The sequence below is a fragment of the Rattus norvegicus genome, chromosome 6 (assembly GCF_021556685.1).
Source record: "Rattus norvegicus strain SHRSP/BbbUtx chromosome 6, alternate assembly SHRSP_T2T, whole genome shotgun sequence".
Taxonomy (NCBI): Eukaryota; Metazoa; Chordata; class Mammalia; order Rodentia; family Muridae; genus Rattus; species Rattus norvegicus.
Genome location: NC_141539.1, coordinates 111352501 through 111366309, shown reverse-complemented (window position 1 = coordinate 111366309; position 13809 = coordinate 111352501). Strand labels below are relative to the sequence as shown.

The 13809-nt window shown below is 50.6% G+C and overlaps 1 protein-coding gene across 3 annotated transcripts in view; it reads right to left on the bottom strand.

Annotated features, from left to right (window-relative positions):
- The window catches only part of Jdp2 (Jun dimerization protein 2), a 40482-nt gene extending 36232 nt beyond the window's left edge, over positions 1-4250 (bottom strand). For 2 of the 3 annotated variants that reach the window (XM_087552136.1, XM_087552137.1), the window contains exon 1: positions 3920-4250. In XM_087552136.1, the coding sequence (XP_087408262.1) occupies positions 3920-4217 (298 nt within the window). In that variant the 5' untranslated portion in view covers positions 4218-4250. 3 annotated transcript variants of the gene reach the window in all.
- Between the last annotated feature and the right edge of the window lie 9559 nt (positions 4251-13809).

Below are 13809 nucleotides of genomic sequence, written 5' to 3'. Positions count from 1 at the left end.
GGCACTGCCAAACAGCCTCTGAAACCAAAGAGACCCAGAGGGCAAGGAGCAAAGGGCGGAGAAGGCGCCTGGATGACAGGAACCCAAACCACAAATGCTGCTCTTGCAAAGGCTGCCCTGAACTCTACAGGCGGGCGAGAGGGAATCAATGGAGCCGGATGGCTGAGTGTGAAACTTTGCTCTCTGTGTGACCCAGTACAGCTCTCTGCCTTCTCTATGTATCACTTTCACCACTATAAAGTGGTAGTGACATCATTTGCCTTGTAAGGCAGCAGAGAAAATTAAAGTACTTAGTTATCACACAGCATATGGAACCACCTTTTACTTGATGGGTGGAAGTCAGGGTAGTGGTCTTCCTTCCTTCCTGCGAAGGTGCCAGTACCAGATGACCCCCCTCAAGACAACCTCTAGATCGTTCCTATCTAGCAATGGTCTCTCTTTCCAGAGTCACAGTCTCCTCTTAGGATTCCCTGCTCTCTTTCCCAGTGCTAAGTCCCAAGAAGGCAGAGCCATATCAAATGCTGACAGTAAACTACAGGACAGAAAGGAAAGGTGCTGAGTCACCGCTGCCTGCTGGCTATGACAGGACAGGAAGGAAGCCTGACACCTGCAGCTTCCTCAGTTTCTCCTAAAGCGTCCTGAAAATCCCAGGTCAGAGTGCACCGGCACACAACACACTGTTGGCCATGGGCTCCACTGACAGGCTAGGGCTCTGGCCCTGATCCAAAAGCAGAGTGCCAGGTTCTTTTACCTCTTTGGCTGGTCATTAGGGATTACTCCCCGGGTACTCATGAGGAGATGGAGAGAGGCAGCTGGGGTCAGAAGAAGCCACAGTATGCTGGCAGGAATGGACTCTGCAGAGCTGTCCCAGCTATGGAAGACGCTGGAACGATTCCCCAACAGACTCCAGCTCTTCCCTGGAGACCAGAACGATGTCTTCCACAGAGCTCTGCCTGAAAATGCAGCTTTATCCTCTGCCCATAGAGGCTTAATAAATGACACCAAATCCTTTCTGCCAGAACCCTGGGAGTTCTACTGGGAACCAAGAAGGACCTACTGCTATCTCTCTCCTCTCCTGCCTCCCCTCAGCTCTGTGCCTCGGAGGAGGGGGGGGGGGAACAATACAGGGTATAGACACCATTGTGTAGGAGGCACTGGCCAGCTAAGTTTTAGAGATGAAGGCCTACCACCAAACCCCATGGGTTGTATGCAGATTTAATGGTGGGCTCTGGCCAGGCCTCCCGCCACTAGCGAGTGCAGAGAAAGACTAGAAATTCCAAGCCTAGATCACCTAGGCATTTGTCTCTGCTAAGTCTTAACAAACCACACACACACACACACACACACACACACACACACACACACACACACACACACACGCTGAGCTTGGCAGCCCCTGAGCTCAGAGAGCTGGTAACACAAGCCATGGAGCTGACTGCCAAGACAAGCATCAGAAGGAGCCAGACCCAGTTTCATTGGCCACCATACGTTGCATATGGCCCGGGACGCAGCCAAAAGAGTGTTCTCACCCTCCTCAAAGGCATAGGAGACCCTCTGTTTTCAAACACACCTCCACAGAGCCTTAATTAAAGGAAAATGGAAAAATAGCATGCCTGCTGCTCTCCCCCTGCCTGCCGGGGCATTCACACACAAACCCTTGCATGGCTATTCCTTCTCTCTTCCTCACATTTTGGGTCTCAAGCATAATTCACTGCCGTGGAAAGAAAGTCCGCATTTTGCTGAAGAAAAGAATCAGTTGTCCCCAGCCCTGGAGGGTCAGAGGGGTCAAGGAGAGCTGGAGCTGAATGAATAAAAGGCAGGCCAGCCTAGTGTCTGTGCTGGCCTCTTCCTTTCCAGAGTGGATAGAGAGAGAGGAAGTTAGGGAGATGGCGAGAGGGAGTAGGGTTATGAATTGCAATACCAGTTGTAAATCCATAACAAACTAAGGCCCAGGAGGCCTAGTCCTGCAGGTTGAAAAGGTGGGAGAGAGGACATGCTGCCAACAGGTGGGAGACATAAACAGACCAGGGACACAGGGGAGTTCCCTGGTAGCTGCAAAAGTTGTTAGTGGCTAAGTAAGGGAGACGTGTGTGGAAGCTTTTCCTAAGTGACACGGTCACCATGATAGACCCATCCCCGTGGAGATGACAGTAACCAGTTTATTGACAAAAGATTCAGAGGCCTTCTCCCCCAGTCCTTTCTGCAACCTTTCAAACCACAAAGCGTCCAGCTCTTCAGGAAGATTCTAGAGCTCCTCTGAACTGAAGCCAACGAGGAAGGGAAACAGAAGAGTCTTTGAGAAATCCATCCTCCCTACTACTTTAAGCAAAGCGAAACCCCTAGCACCCAGAGGCACAAGAATAGTTGTTTCTATCCCCGGGACCTCAGGTTTCTGCAAAATCAAGAGACTGGCTCACACCTGATCCCTGGTTAAACTCTCCCCTAGAAACCTGCACAGGAAGGTAAGACTGCCATCCAAGCTGAAGCCAGATTTGCTGGAAAGCAATGAAAGCAAGAGGGGGTGATTTTTAAGCCCCGGGGGAAGGGAGACGTGGGGGTTGGGGGTTGGGGGGGGGGAAAGACTGTTGCTAACAGCCTTTGGGACAAGCAGGTACCCAGCGGTGGTGGGGAGCCTGTTTCTCATGCTGCCTGAATTAAGATCCTGGGTACAGTGGCCCAAGATTTAACAATACACAGACCTGTGCCACAGTCCTCTGGAAGGTGCCACAGTCCCCTGGAAGGTGCCACTCCAACACACAAAGGCTGGACAATCTTCTACCTGGAGCCGACTCAAACGGTCGATTGATTCCCTCCTTGCACCCGCCTCTCCACCTCTATCCCCAAATGGCCCATCCACTTCTACAAATGAGCCAAGGTTTCCCAGGTTTGCCAGTTCCACCAGATACCCAGGCAAAGCCTGTCTCTACCACTCCGGAGTCCAGGAGTCCAGATGGAAGGTCTAGGCTTCTTGGATAAGAAGGACAGAAGTGTGCCTTCTAAACTGGGCAGGTTACCTAAAGAAGCCTGCTTACCTTCTTATGTGCCAGATGGGATCCCAAGGGGACTTGGGACTACCCCGTGGTTCCCTCTTAACCCAACCAGAGCCCGCAGCAATGCTCTTAAGTGAAGGAAGCCCTGTTGGTTAGATGCCTTTCCCAATACCCTCCTCCAGGTCTTGCGGAGCTGCGGAAGAGGCTGGGGCGCGACCTGTCTAGGTCTAGGGTGTGCATGCCCCCTCGAGTATCCCCGCAGTCCCCGACACAGTTTTCTCCCGCTCACCCCGCCCTCTCCGCCGTCTGTGCACTGCACCTCCCAGCACACGCACTGGGGGAAGGAAAGCAAGGAGGGAGCGTCCCGCTGTCCCGGCCACAGACAGGGCTGCCCGGCCAGCCGGGGAACCACGGGTTGGCAGCGGCTGCAGCGCTCCAATACAGTGCTCCGGCCTTGGGATGGCGAGAGCCCCAGCGGTAGTTACTACGGGGGTGGCCGCCCCAGGTGCCCGCAGCCCCGCCTCCCCCCTCCGTGCACCCACCGTGCAGAAGCCGCTGGCGGAGGCGGCGGCCCCGGGCCCAGAACCCTGCTGCAGGCGCCGTGCCCTCTCCGCGCTGCTGCCGCCCGCTGCCCAGGCCCGTCCCGGCCCGGGAGCCGCCGCGGCGCCAGCCCCGCCGCCGCCGCTGCAGCGCCCGCCGCCGCCAGTGCCCCCCGTCGCGGCCGCCGAGAGTCCCTCCCGCAGGCTGTGGCGGGCGGCGGGGCGGGTTGCATCAGCCCCGGCTATATAGCGGGCCCTGAGTGGCGGGGAGGGGTCGGGAATGCGGAACCGGTCGAGCTGCCAGCTCCACACGTCAGAGGGGGACGGAGAGGAAGAGAAGGAGGGGACCGAGAGGAGGGGGTGTGGATCGCGCGCTTCACACCCACTGACCTTCACCTCCCCCGCCGCCGGCGCCCTCCTCCCGCCGATGCTCGCGCTCCTCCGCCTGCGGGACCGGCCCGGGCCCTGCGGCGCTTGTCCCGGCAGCATCGCGGTCGGGCGGCGCGCCCCGCCCGCGGCTCCCGAGAGCGCGAGGCAGCAAGACACGGCGAGCGGTTATGTAAGCGCATCCCCTGCTCGGCCTCGCGGCCGCCACCCCCAAAATGCTGCACAGCCGGGGAGGCAGCGACGCGAAGGCGGCGGCCGGATGAGCAGAGAACCCCTTCCAGCTCAGCCCACGCCGAACCATCCTCCTCCGTCCGGTGCGCTCTCCCCCAAATCCAGAGCGAGGGTGACGTTGCGCGCAGTGGTGTCTTCGGACGCTGCAGGATCTCGCAAGCCCGTTTTGTTTTTCCGTAAGAAGCATGGGCGGGGGTTTAAGGCGTTTGGAAGCTTCAGTCCCTACCCCCTGTCCACCAAAGCGCCCTGGCGTCCTGAGGCCATGCGGTGAGTGGACTGAGATCCAGAAGTGCAACTGCACCCCCGAGGCCACCGTTGTTGTCAGTGGCCGGCCCAGTTTGACCCAGGGCTCTTTGCCCAACTCCAGCAGCCTTTTGCCTTCCTTTGACTGAATGCAGCAGTGAGCCGGCCAGCAAGACCTACAAATGCCTTCTTCCTCAAGGATTCCTGGGCCAGCTTCTGTGCCCTCCTCCCAACCTCCTACAGAGGTAGATGGTAAAGGACACTCCGGAGAAAAGGACAGTCCTTCAAAGGCTGGTACACAAAACCCTCAGGCAGTAATGTGTGTGTGGCATCTGAGAAATATTTGCACACACACACACACACACACACCCCACACACACATGCTTGTGCGCGCACGAGCGCGCGTCTCCAGACCCTTGGGTGACCAGCCCCGGAGACCCCTTCCGCTTAAACCAGAAAGGAGTGGCAATGTTGACACTCAGTGACCTTCGGCCTCCTTCTCAGAGAGACAGCAGGTCATCACCCATAGAAGAAAGGAAGTGAAAGAAAAAGTTCGTATCTTCATAGAGTACAAATGCTGAGAGCAAAAGACCAACAGGGAGGGAAGGAAGTACATGTACCAAGCGGGACAAGCAGGTCTCCACGTGCGTGTGTGCCTCCCTGCAGGGAAGAATCAATCTTCATTTTACCCTTATGTCTTCCTGCAAGGGAGAGCAGATTGAATGGATAGAGACAGACCAAGCCCTAATGACATCACTGTGCATCTTCCTGGTCAGCATCCACAACTTCCCTCACAACACTGATGAAAGAAAAAAAAGAGAGACTCCAAAGGAACACACAGCACAAACTCAGTGGCAAGTCCTGTGGAACAGGACTCTGCAACCCAGAAAAGCCAGCAACACCTTTACAACGACACAAAGATCAAAGCCGGAGACTGGGAAACTGGCTTACATCATGTTTCTCCCCTAAGATGAGGGTCTGGATGTTTATGTGAAAGAAAACACTGAACGGAGGAAGCATTACTTCATGTGTCATTGTTGGGACTCTGAAAAAGCTAAACTCATCACTGTGCAGGGCCTAACAATTAACATGTGTGCTTAAAGCTGGCCTTCTCCTGGGCCTAATTTGGATCGTGGCTAGGTGCAGTAGTCCTGGCTGGCCTTTACTTCCTCCACAAATTAAATACGCTACAGGGAAGGAACTGGGGTGGGGGCACTCAGGGGTCTTTATTCCCTCATCTCCCCATACTATCTGTTGGGCTCCCCCATTTTGATATAGTTGTTCCCCAGTTTTATAGAGGATGCTATACAAATAACATCTCAAGTCCTCTCTCCTAGCCACATGGTTTCCTACCAGACCTCTCTATGTAGTCATTGCTTCTGGGCGGGACCGAAGGAAGGGCCACAGTTGGCTCCTTTGTGCAGATTTGCAGTCGCCTGGTGCAACTGATCTACCCCTGGCTTTTAGGGAACTGATGTTCTAGCCTAAGGCAGTCTGAATTTAGGTGTCTTGTCTCTTGCAGCTAAAAAAAAAAAAAGTCCCCATTCCCATGCATATTCATGGTTGGCGGGCTGACTCAGAGATAATCACAAACCCCAGATAAAGTGGATGAAACTCGGTGTTTTCTGGATTGGCCAGGAACAGAGGCTACCAGAAGCTGACCTGAAACCAGTAGACACTACCTTAGCAAAGGTGTTTACTGGTAATAATATTAATGCAAAAAACCATAGAGAGAAACCACTGGAATACTGGTGACAAGGTTCCTGCATCCAGCCAGGCCTGCTGGCCTCCCTTCCTCTAGAGGAAAGGGTAAATTGATGAAGTAAAGCAATTCCCCAGAACTGTCCCTCCAACGTTAAAAGAGGAAGCAGTAGTTCTGACTAATCAGCCAGTCGGCTCATCTTTACGCTTCGTATTTACTGAAAGTCTGTTATACGCCTGTAACCTGTGACGCGCACAAGGACGAGGTTCCTCACCTGTTCCCACCTCCCATCTGGTTAGGAAGAATGAGTTCAAAGCAAGAAACGAGCAGCAAGGTCAAGTGTAGCTGAGAGGAGATTCTCTGACAGGAACTATAGGCACTGTAGGAGTCCAAGCAGGATCCCTGCCTCAGTCTCCGTTCAAATGGGATCCACCAACATTTTCAACGGCTGATGCTTCTTCCCATAAGATGGAGTTACACTGTGGCAAACCCACCACTAGCGGAAGATTCCATACGTCAGAGATGCATTTAATTCATCTGGCTTACAAAACACCAGGGCTTAGCCCAGCCTACCTTCAGCTCTGCTCAAAACATGTATTTTGGGCAAAGAGTTCTAACACAAAACATACACCACGTGTTCATAATTCATGCAGTTTACCAACTGCCGCTCTGAAGGGGAGAAACAGAACGGTTTTATGAAGGGGTGTTAACACCACCACAAAGCTGAAAGATGATGGTATATCAAGTCACTGTAAGTCAGGGGTCGTGTGCAGCCATGCTTGGCTTCTGCAGCAGCCTTTGTATTGCCGTTTTCCATTGCTGTGATAAATATGTCAGGAAGGAAAGGGTTACTGTGTCTCACGGCTCAGGGGATAGTGGTCATTATCTTGGTAAGGGAGGCACGGTGGAAGCAGAGTCTTGTTCACATCTGGGCACATCAGGAAGCAGAGAGAGGAGCCATGTTGTACTTAGCTGCTTTCTCCTGTTTTCATTTTTGTTCGGTCCGGATCCCTCAGCATGAGATGGGACTGTGGGGCTCGGGGCTGCCCACCTCACCATAGGCATTGTTTGCTCAGTTAAACCTCCCTTGAGTTCTTTCTGCTCCTTCTTTTCTTCCTCTGCCTCCTTCTTCCCATTCTCTTCTCTATGTACCAAATATTTCACTCAAACTCTCTATGTTTACCTTCTCTTTAAAAAGCAAAACCAATCCCAACTGGTGGCACGTGCCTTTGGTGGATCTCTATGAGTTCGGGGCCAGCCTGGTCCACAGAGCAAGTTCCAGAACAGCTAGAGCTACACAGAGAAATCCTGTCTTGAAAAACAAAACAAAACAAAAATAATAAAATAATAAAATAGCAAGCCAAGGCTGCAGAGATGGCGCAGCCATGAAAGGTTAAATCTCAGAACCAAAAACCTCAAAGCCAGACAACTTTGGATGTACATCCGGGAGGGAAAGCGGGCAAGCATCACCAATCCACCAATGTAACACAAAGAAAGGTTGCTGCTCACTGCTGTAGGACAAAACTTTTCCTGGGGAGATGCAACATACTGAGCTACTCACCCCGGATACGGAAGCCATGACAGACCAAAATAGACACCGCCAGAGTCCAGCCTGGTGAACCATGAGTTTTATCGAGGTTACTCACAGGAGCAGAAATGACTCAAAGACAGCTGCATCACCAAAGCCCACTTCAGCATGGGTGACCTCGCACAAAAGCGGGGAACCTGGAGCACACACACCGCACAGCCTGCAGGCAGCTCAGCAGGTTGGAGAGGGTCCTCTCCGGCTGCCTCAGTTGGTCTAAACCTCCTCCAGGCACCTGCTAGTTTCTCTTCTTCAAGGCAGCCCGGGGTGGGTGGTCTCAGTCAGTCGCCTTTGCATCTCTGCTCTGTGGTTCTCAGAGGGCTTGTATTTCTTACCTCTGGCAGGAGGGGCCTAGAGAATCTGGTCACTCTCAGGACTCCCCGAAGCTCCTTGGAGTTGTTTACCTTCCTGCTTAAGGAGCTTCTTCCCTGCAGGATGTGATGTTTTCATCTGGGAGGAACCTGTTCCACAACCCTCACCCAAGACAACTTGGATCTCAGTGATTGCCCAGGGCAATCCTGTAGGTGAGGGCGTAGTATTGGATCTTCCCGTCAGCAAGGCACCATAACAAAGAGAGGAGAGAGAACCAGGCGGTAGCAGCTTTGTCATCTCCTCTTGGAGTTCATCACTTAAGCTTCATTTCTTTGGCCAAAGTAAGTTGGTTCTTGATTTCAAAGTCCACAGAAAAGAGAACCAGGAATTAGTGACCAAGTAATATCCACCACAGCATGCACTCTCAGGTCAAGGATGGATTGAAACCACTGCGAACTGCTCCCTTGGCCTGAGCTGTTAATGCCCTAGTTTGACACAGTCCCATCTGCTTTCAGTCATTTACACAACCCGCCTAGACTCCCAAGAAGTTTGTTTTTGCATATCTTGATATAGATAAAGCTAATCGCAATATCCGTCTATTGTATATCCCTAAAGATATGGAGTTATCTTCGTCCTGTCACCCCCATAAGCCCTCCAGGCTCACCTTTTGAAATCTTGATCTCCGGCTGGTAGTGCCATTATGAGGCTAGCAGAGGAAGAGGCTGGGGATGAGCCTTGGGAGTGTGTTATCCCTGCCTTCTTCCTGGATCACTGTGTCCAGAGCTGTTGCGGTGTCAACAGCCTCTCTCACACACTGTTACTGCTGCATCTTCCCGCCACAGTATACTGCAACTCTGAAACCGTGGGCCAAAACAAATCTCTCCTCCCTCGGAGTGTTTCTTTGAGGGACTGTGAATCATAGCAACCCCAGAATAACAAATTCAGGCTATGACCTGAGCTGTCCAGTTGCAGTAGTTGACATCCCAAACTGTAGAGATTGGTTCAGGGACAGGTCCGTGAGTGACACAAGCAGCCAGTCTGATAAATGGGTGCTCAGAAAGAGTGGTTTCTTTAAACTGTCATTGTAGGCATAGAGATTTCAGGCGTTGGTGGCCATTTTCCTATCACACAGCAAGAGTCTGACCCAGAAAGAAACCAGCGTAGAGAGGAAAAGAAAGTTCAGATGTGTAAGAAGAGAACCAGCCAAGAGCTCACCGTTTGAGTCACTGAGTCTAACGGGTCACGTGCACATGCTGGATTGGCCTTTAGACACTGTAGTGATGAAATCAGCCTCCTCTTCCTGTCTTGATAAGCGTAGCTTGGGTCAGGGTTTTTGGCGCTCAGCAGTAAAGAATGCTGAAGGATATAGACAGAAGATCTCCAAAAGTCGAGCTTCGCGAGGAATGCTGAGCTGGCTCCATGGAAGTTTATCTGCTTCTATTCTTGCTCATCCATCAAATGCCACTCAACCCCTGATTTGAGACTAAATGCAGAACCGTTGGAACTGCTTTCTCATGGTTCGCAGTTAAGTTAGTCATTTAAATAATTTAGTCAGACAGCCTCATTTGAATATCTGCTAGGAGCTGACACCACCCTTATAAAAGAAGCAAAGTAAAAAGAAAATACCATTTCTTTTAGCCCATAAAGAATGACAGCCCACAGACTGGGAGAGCAGGCTGGATGGTAGAGTGCTTGGATACCACACACGAAGCCCTAGGTTTGATCTCCAGCACCCCAGAAAACACACACGTTGGCCCACCCATAGTCCCAACACTCAAGAGTTGGAAGCAGGACAATAAGGAATTCAAAGTCATTCTCAGCCACATAGCAAGTTGAAGGTCAACCTAGGCTATCGGGGACCCTGTCTCAAAAACAAAAAAACAAACAAATAATAACAAATAACAAATAACAGAACACACACACACACACACACACACACACACACAAGAAAAATCAGTCTCAAGGTCCAAGAAGACAAGTATTATTAATAGAATTGAGGTAATAAATGACTGGGCCCAAGGTAGATGGTCCCTGGAGGCAATATTAGGATTGTAGGTAGATTCTTTAAACTCTGTTAGATCAAAAATGATGTTTCAGTCATAATTTCAAATCATAAATTATCAACAAAAAAAAGTACTGACTAAGTAAGTGAATGAATAAACAGATCCTGACTGGAACCCAGACGGATAGCAAGTTTACCATTCGGCATGAAGCAAATAGGAAAAGGCACGTAAGCTGGGGATGGTGGCACACATCTGCAATCCTGGCACTCAAGAGGCTGAGGGAGGATGAGGGTGAGTTCGAAATCAGCCTGAGATACATGGTGAGTTCCAGGCCAACATGGGCCACATAGTAAGACTTTGTCTCAAAAATAAGCAAGCAAAACGGAAATAAAGGAAGGAAGGAAAGAAGGAAGGAAGGAAGGTAGGAAGGAAAAAAGGGAGGGAGGAAGAAAGGTAGGAAAGAGGAAAGAAGGAAAGGAGGAAGGAGGAAACAACACAATTGAGTACAACACAGAAAGAAGATCTGAGATGAGTCTGGGCATTTGCTTAGATCTGGAAAGCATATTAAAATCTTAGAGATGTACCATGAAGAACGTCAGGGTGTTTTTACAAGAGGGAATCCAATAATGCTTCCACTTAGCCCCATACAATGATGCTTGTAGAGATACTAAACCTTCTCCCACTTTTTCTTCCTTTATCCCTGCTTCCCATGCCAAGAAGGTGTTGCTGCAGACCAACCAGGCTTTAAGTCTGAACCTAGTACCAGACTCAATGGTTCATACCTGTAATCCTAGCTCGTAGGCAATAGAGTCAAGAGGATACGGAATTCAAGGCCAGGCCCGGCTCCTTATTGAGTTAGAGGACAAACTGAATCACCTGAGATGATGATGATGATGAAGAAGAAGGAGGAAGAGGAGGAGAAGGAGGAGGAGGAGAAGGAGAAGGAGAAGAAGAGAGGAGAAGGAGGAGAGGGAGGAGGAAGAGGAAGAGGAAGAAGAAGAGGAAGAGAAGAGGAGGAGAAGGAGGGAGAGGAGGAGAAAGAAGATGAGGAAGAGGAAGAAGAGGAGGAGAAGAAAAAGAAGGAAGAAAGGAAGGCAGAGAATAAATTAGCTGGACCTAACTTTCTTTGTAAAATGAGGGTCTAGAACTACATCGATATCTGCCATGTGCTAAGAGATCAATTTTGCTATTTTCACTAACACCATCATTGCCTTAGTTTCTTTTTTTGTTACTCGACAAAATACCCTGATAAAAGCAACTTTAGAGAGACAGGGTTTACGTTGGCTACAGATCAAGGGTACAGTCCATCATGGTGGGGAAGTCAAGGCAGCAGGAACTTGGCGTGACTGATCACATCGCTTCTGCAGTTGGGAAGAAGAGAGTAATGAATGCTGGCTCTCGGCTTCCTTTTTCTTTTTCTTTTTTTTTTTTTTTTAACACAGCCCAGCATCTCAGCCCAGGGAATGGTGCCATCCACTGTGGGTGAGTCTTCCAACCACAACCTATTCAAGACATTCTCCCATAGGCATATGAAAAGGTCCATCTCCCAGGCAGTTCTAGATCTCATCAGATTGACAACTGAGATCAACCATCGCAGTCAACATCCCCATTACACCCGTCAACAGGATGTGTCATCCAACCTAGACCCTGTTACTGTGCAGCCTTCTCAGATCCCTCAGGCTCATGGTGACTCCTCCCTCTCCTAAGCTGAGTAGCTCTTCCCCTCCATTATCTGTCATCTTCAATTTTAAACTCTGCTTATTTCATAGTCACTGCCACCCCCATCTGCTTAGACCTGCTGTGGAGGTGGGTGGGACAACAGGTTAAACTTTTTTTAATTTCCGGAATGCCCACCATGTGCCAGACTTCTGATTGGCACTTGACAGACGTTTAAATAAACAATGGGCAGGGCCCTGGAAACAATTCCTTTTAAATCCCTGCTGAGGCAGAAACCAGTCTGGGTTCTGATATTTAACACTCTTCACCAGGCAGATACAGAGCAGATACAGAATTACCTGTCATATCTCACGGAGCACAAAATCTAGCCCGTTAAAGTGAGGAAGGTGCTGTATTTCATCGAGGACAAAATTAGGGCCCACACCGATGACACAGATCTAGCTGAACAAAAGTCACAGTGGGAATAGTTCTCAGGCCTCCTTGTCTGAAGCAGGTCTTAAAACAACCATCCACACAAAAGTTATTTCAGTAAATGTTTATGGAAGGGGGGAGAGTCCCCCAGGTCTTCTGCTGTGAGGTGGCGTTTCCTCTGACACTCATCAGCCTTGGTGTGGTGGAGAGACAGGCTGGAAGGCGCTCAGGGGTAGTGACTGGACCAGTGTGTGGGCTCCGGTGGGGGAGGGGTGGGATTGCCACTTCGAGGAAGGCTCTTCCGCTCCAGGCTAGGGAGCCAGGTTTGACGCCTGCATTTTTTTTCCTAAACACCCTGCTTGAAGTCAGCCAGTGTATTCGTCCCAGAGCAACCCTCCTTCGGCTCAGTTGAGGGAGTCCCCAAATTGGGGTCATGGATGGAAATGCACCCTCAGAGACAAGAGACGCTTCCCACATGTGTTACCAGGGCCGTCTACTGTCATCTTCCAAAGATGGGGATGAAGTGAATGCACTCCTGTAAGAGGACACCTCTCTGGCTGGCCTCAAGGATCTCACACAAGAGAGGCCCCAACCCCCCTTAGGGAGGCCGGGTACAAGAGCCTCTTTGGTACCCCTGGCTGGTTCAAAGCCTCCTTTTCAGGTTGCTGGACCACACAGTTCCTCTGTCCTTCCACCTGGCGCCTCCTGCTAGCCTTTCTCTATCTCTTAAACACACCTCCTTAATCCCCCCTTCCTCCTCTTAAAAGCCTGCCTTTCCTTTTCAATATTTCCCCCGAATGTGGGCTTGCTGTCTTGTGCCTGCCCCTTCAGGTTTCCCCCACAGAGTTCTGACTGGAGGCAGGTTTCAGACCTCGGGCTCCATCCAGTTTTATTCATCCCTTCATCCATTTATTCCACAAATATTTGATTAGGTGCAAGGTCATTATTTTTGGAAATCGATGAGCAAGGCCGGTCCAGTTCTTAGGTGAATGAACAATTAGTCGATTAACCAAATAATTACAAGAGGGAACAGTCGCAAGGCAGAGAAGCCACTGCAACCAACTTCCCCACCTATCAGAAATTGTTATCCAGCCGTGCTTGGTAGCGCACACCTAAAATCCTAGAACTCGGGAAAGCCAAACAGGAGGATCCTAAATTTGAAGCCAGCCAGACTCTATAATAGATTCTAGCCCACCCTAGGCTACACAGAGAGATCTTAGCTAAAACAAAACCAGAAGCTCTTATTGAAAGCAGCATGGTACCCCAGGACTGTGTCACTAGGCATGGGTAAGAACCCTTTAAAAAGCTCTCTCTGGAGGTTTTCTCCCTTTTCTTCCTCCCATAGTTTAAAATGTCCATGCTACAGAACAGCTCTGCTGACTCTATGGCCCAATCACGATTCTCCTAGATCTACTAGCCACCTTGAAAGGGTTTTGTGGCAAAAGAGAATCTCAGCGACAGAGGGCCAAGGAATACCACAAAAATCATACCACGCAACAGACCTCGCACAAGGGATTTATTGAGGAGGACTCAGTGTGTGTGTAAAATGACTGCCTCTGAGCGGGGAAGGGGACAGAAAAGGGCCAGGCTGTGACAGTGGGCTTTATAGAGGATATTAAGCTTGTGCATAGAGAAAATACAGTGCTGGTAAAAACATGTCAAACGGGGCACCGAGTCATTGAAGGAGGGGTAGGGCTTGAGGAATGAGAGATGGGGTGCTCCAAAGAAC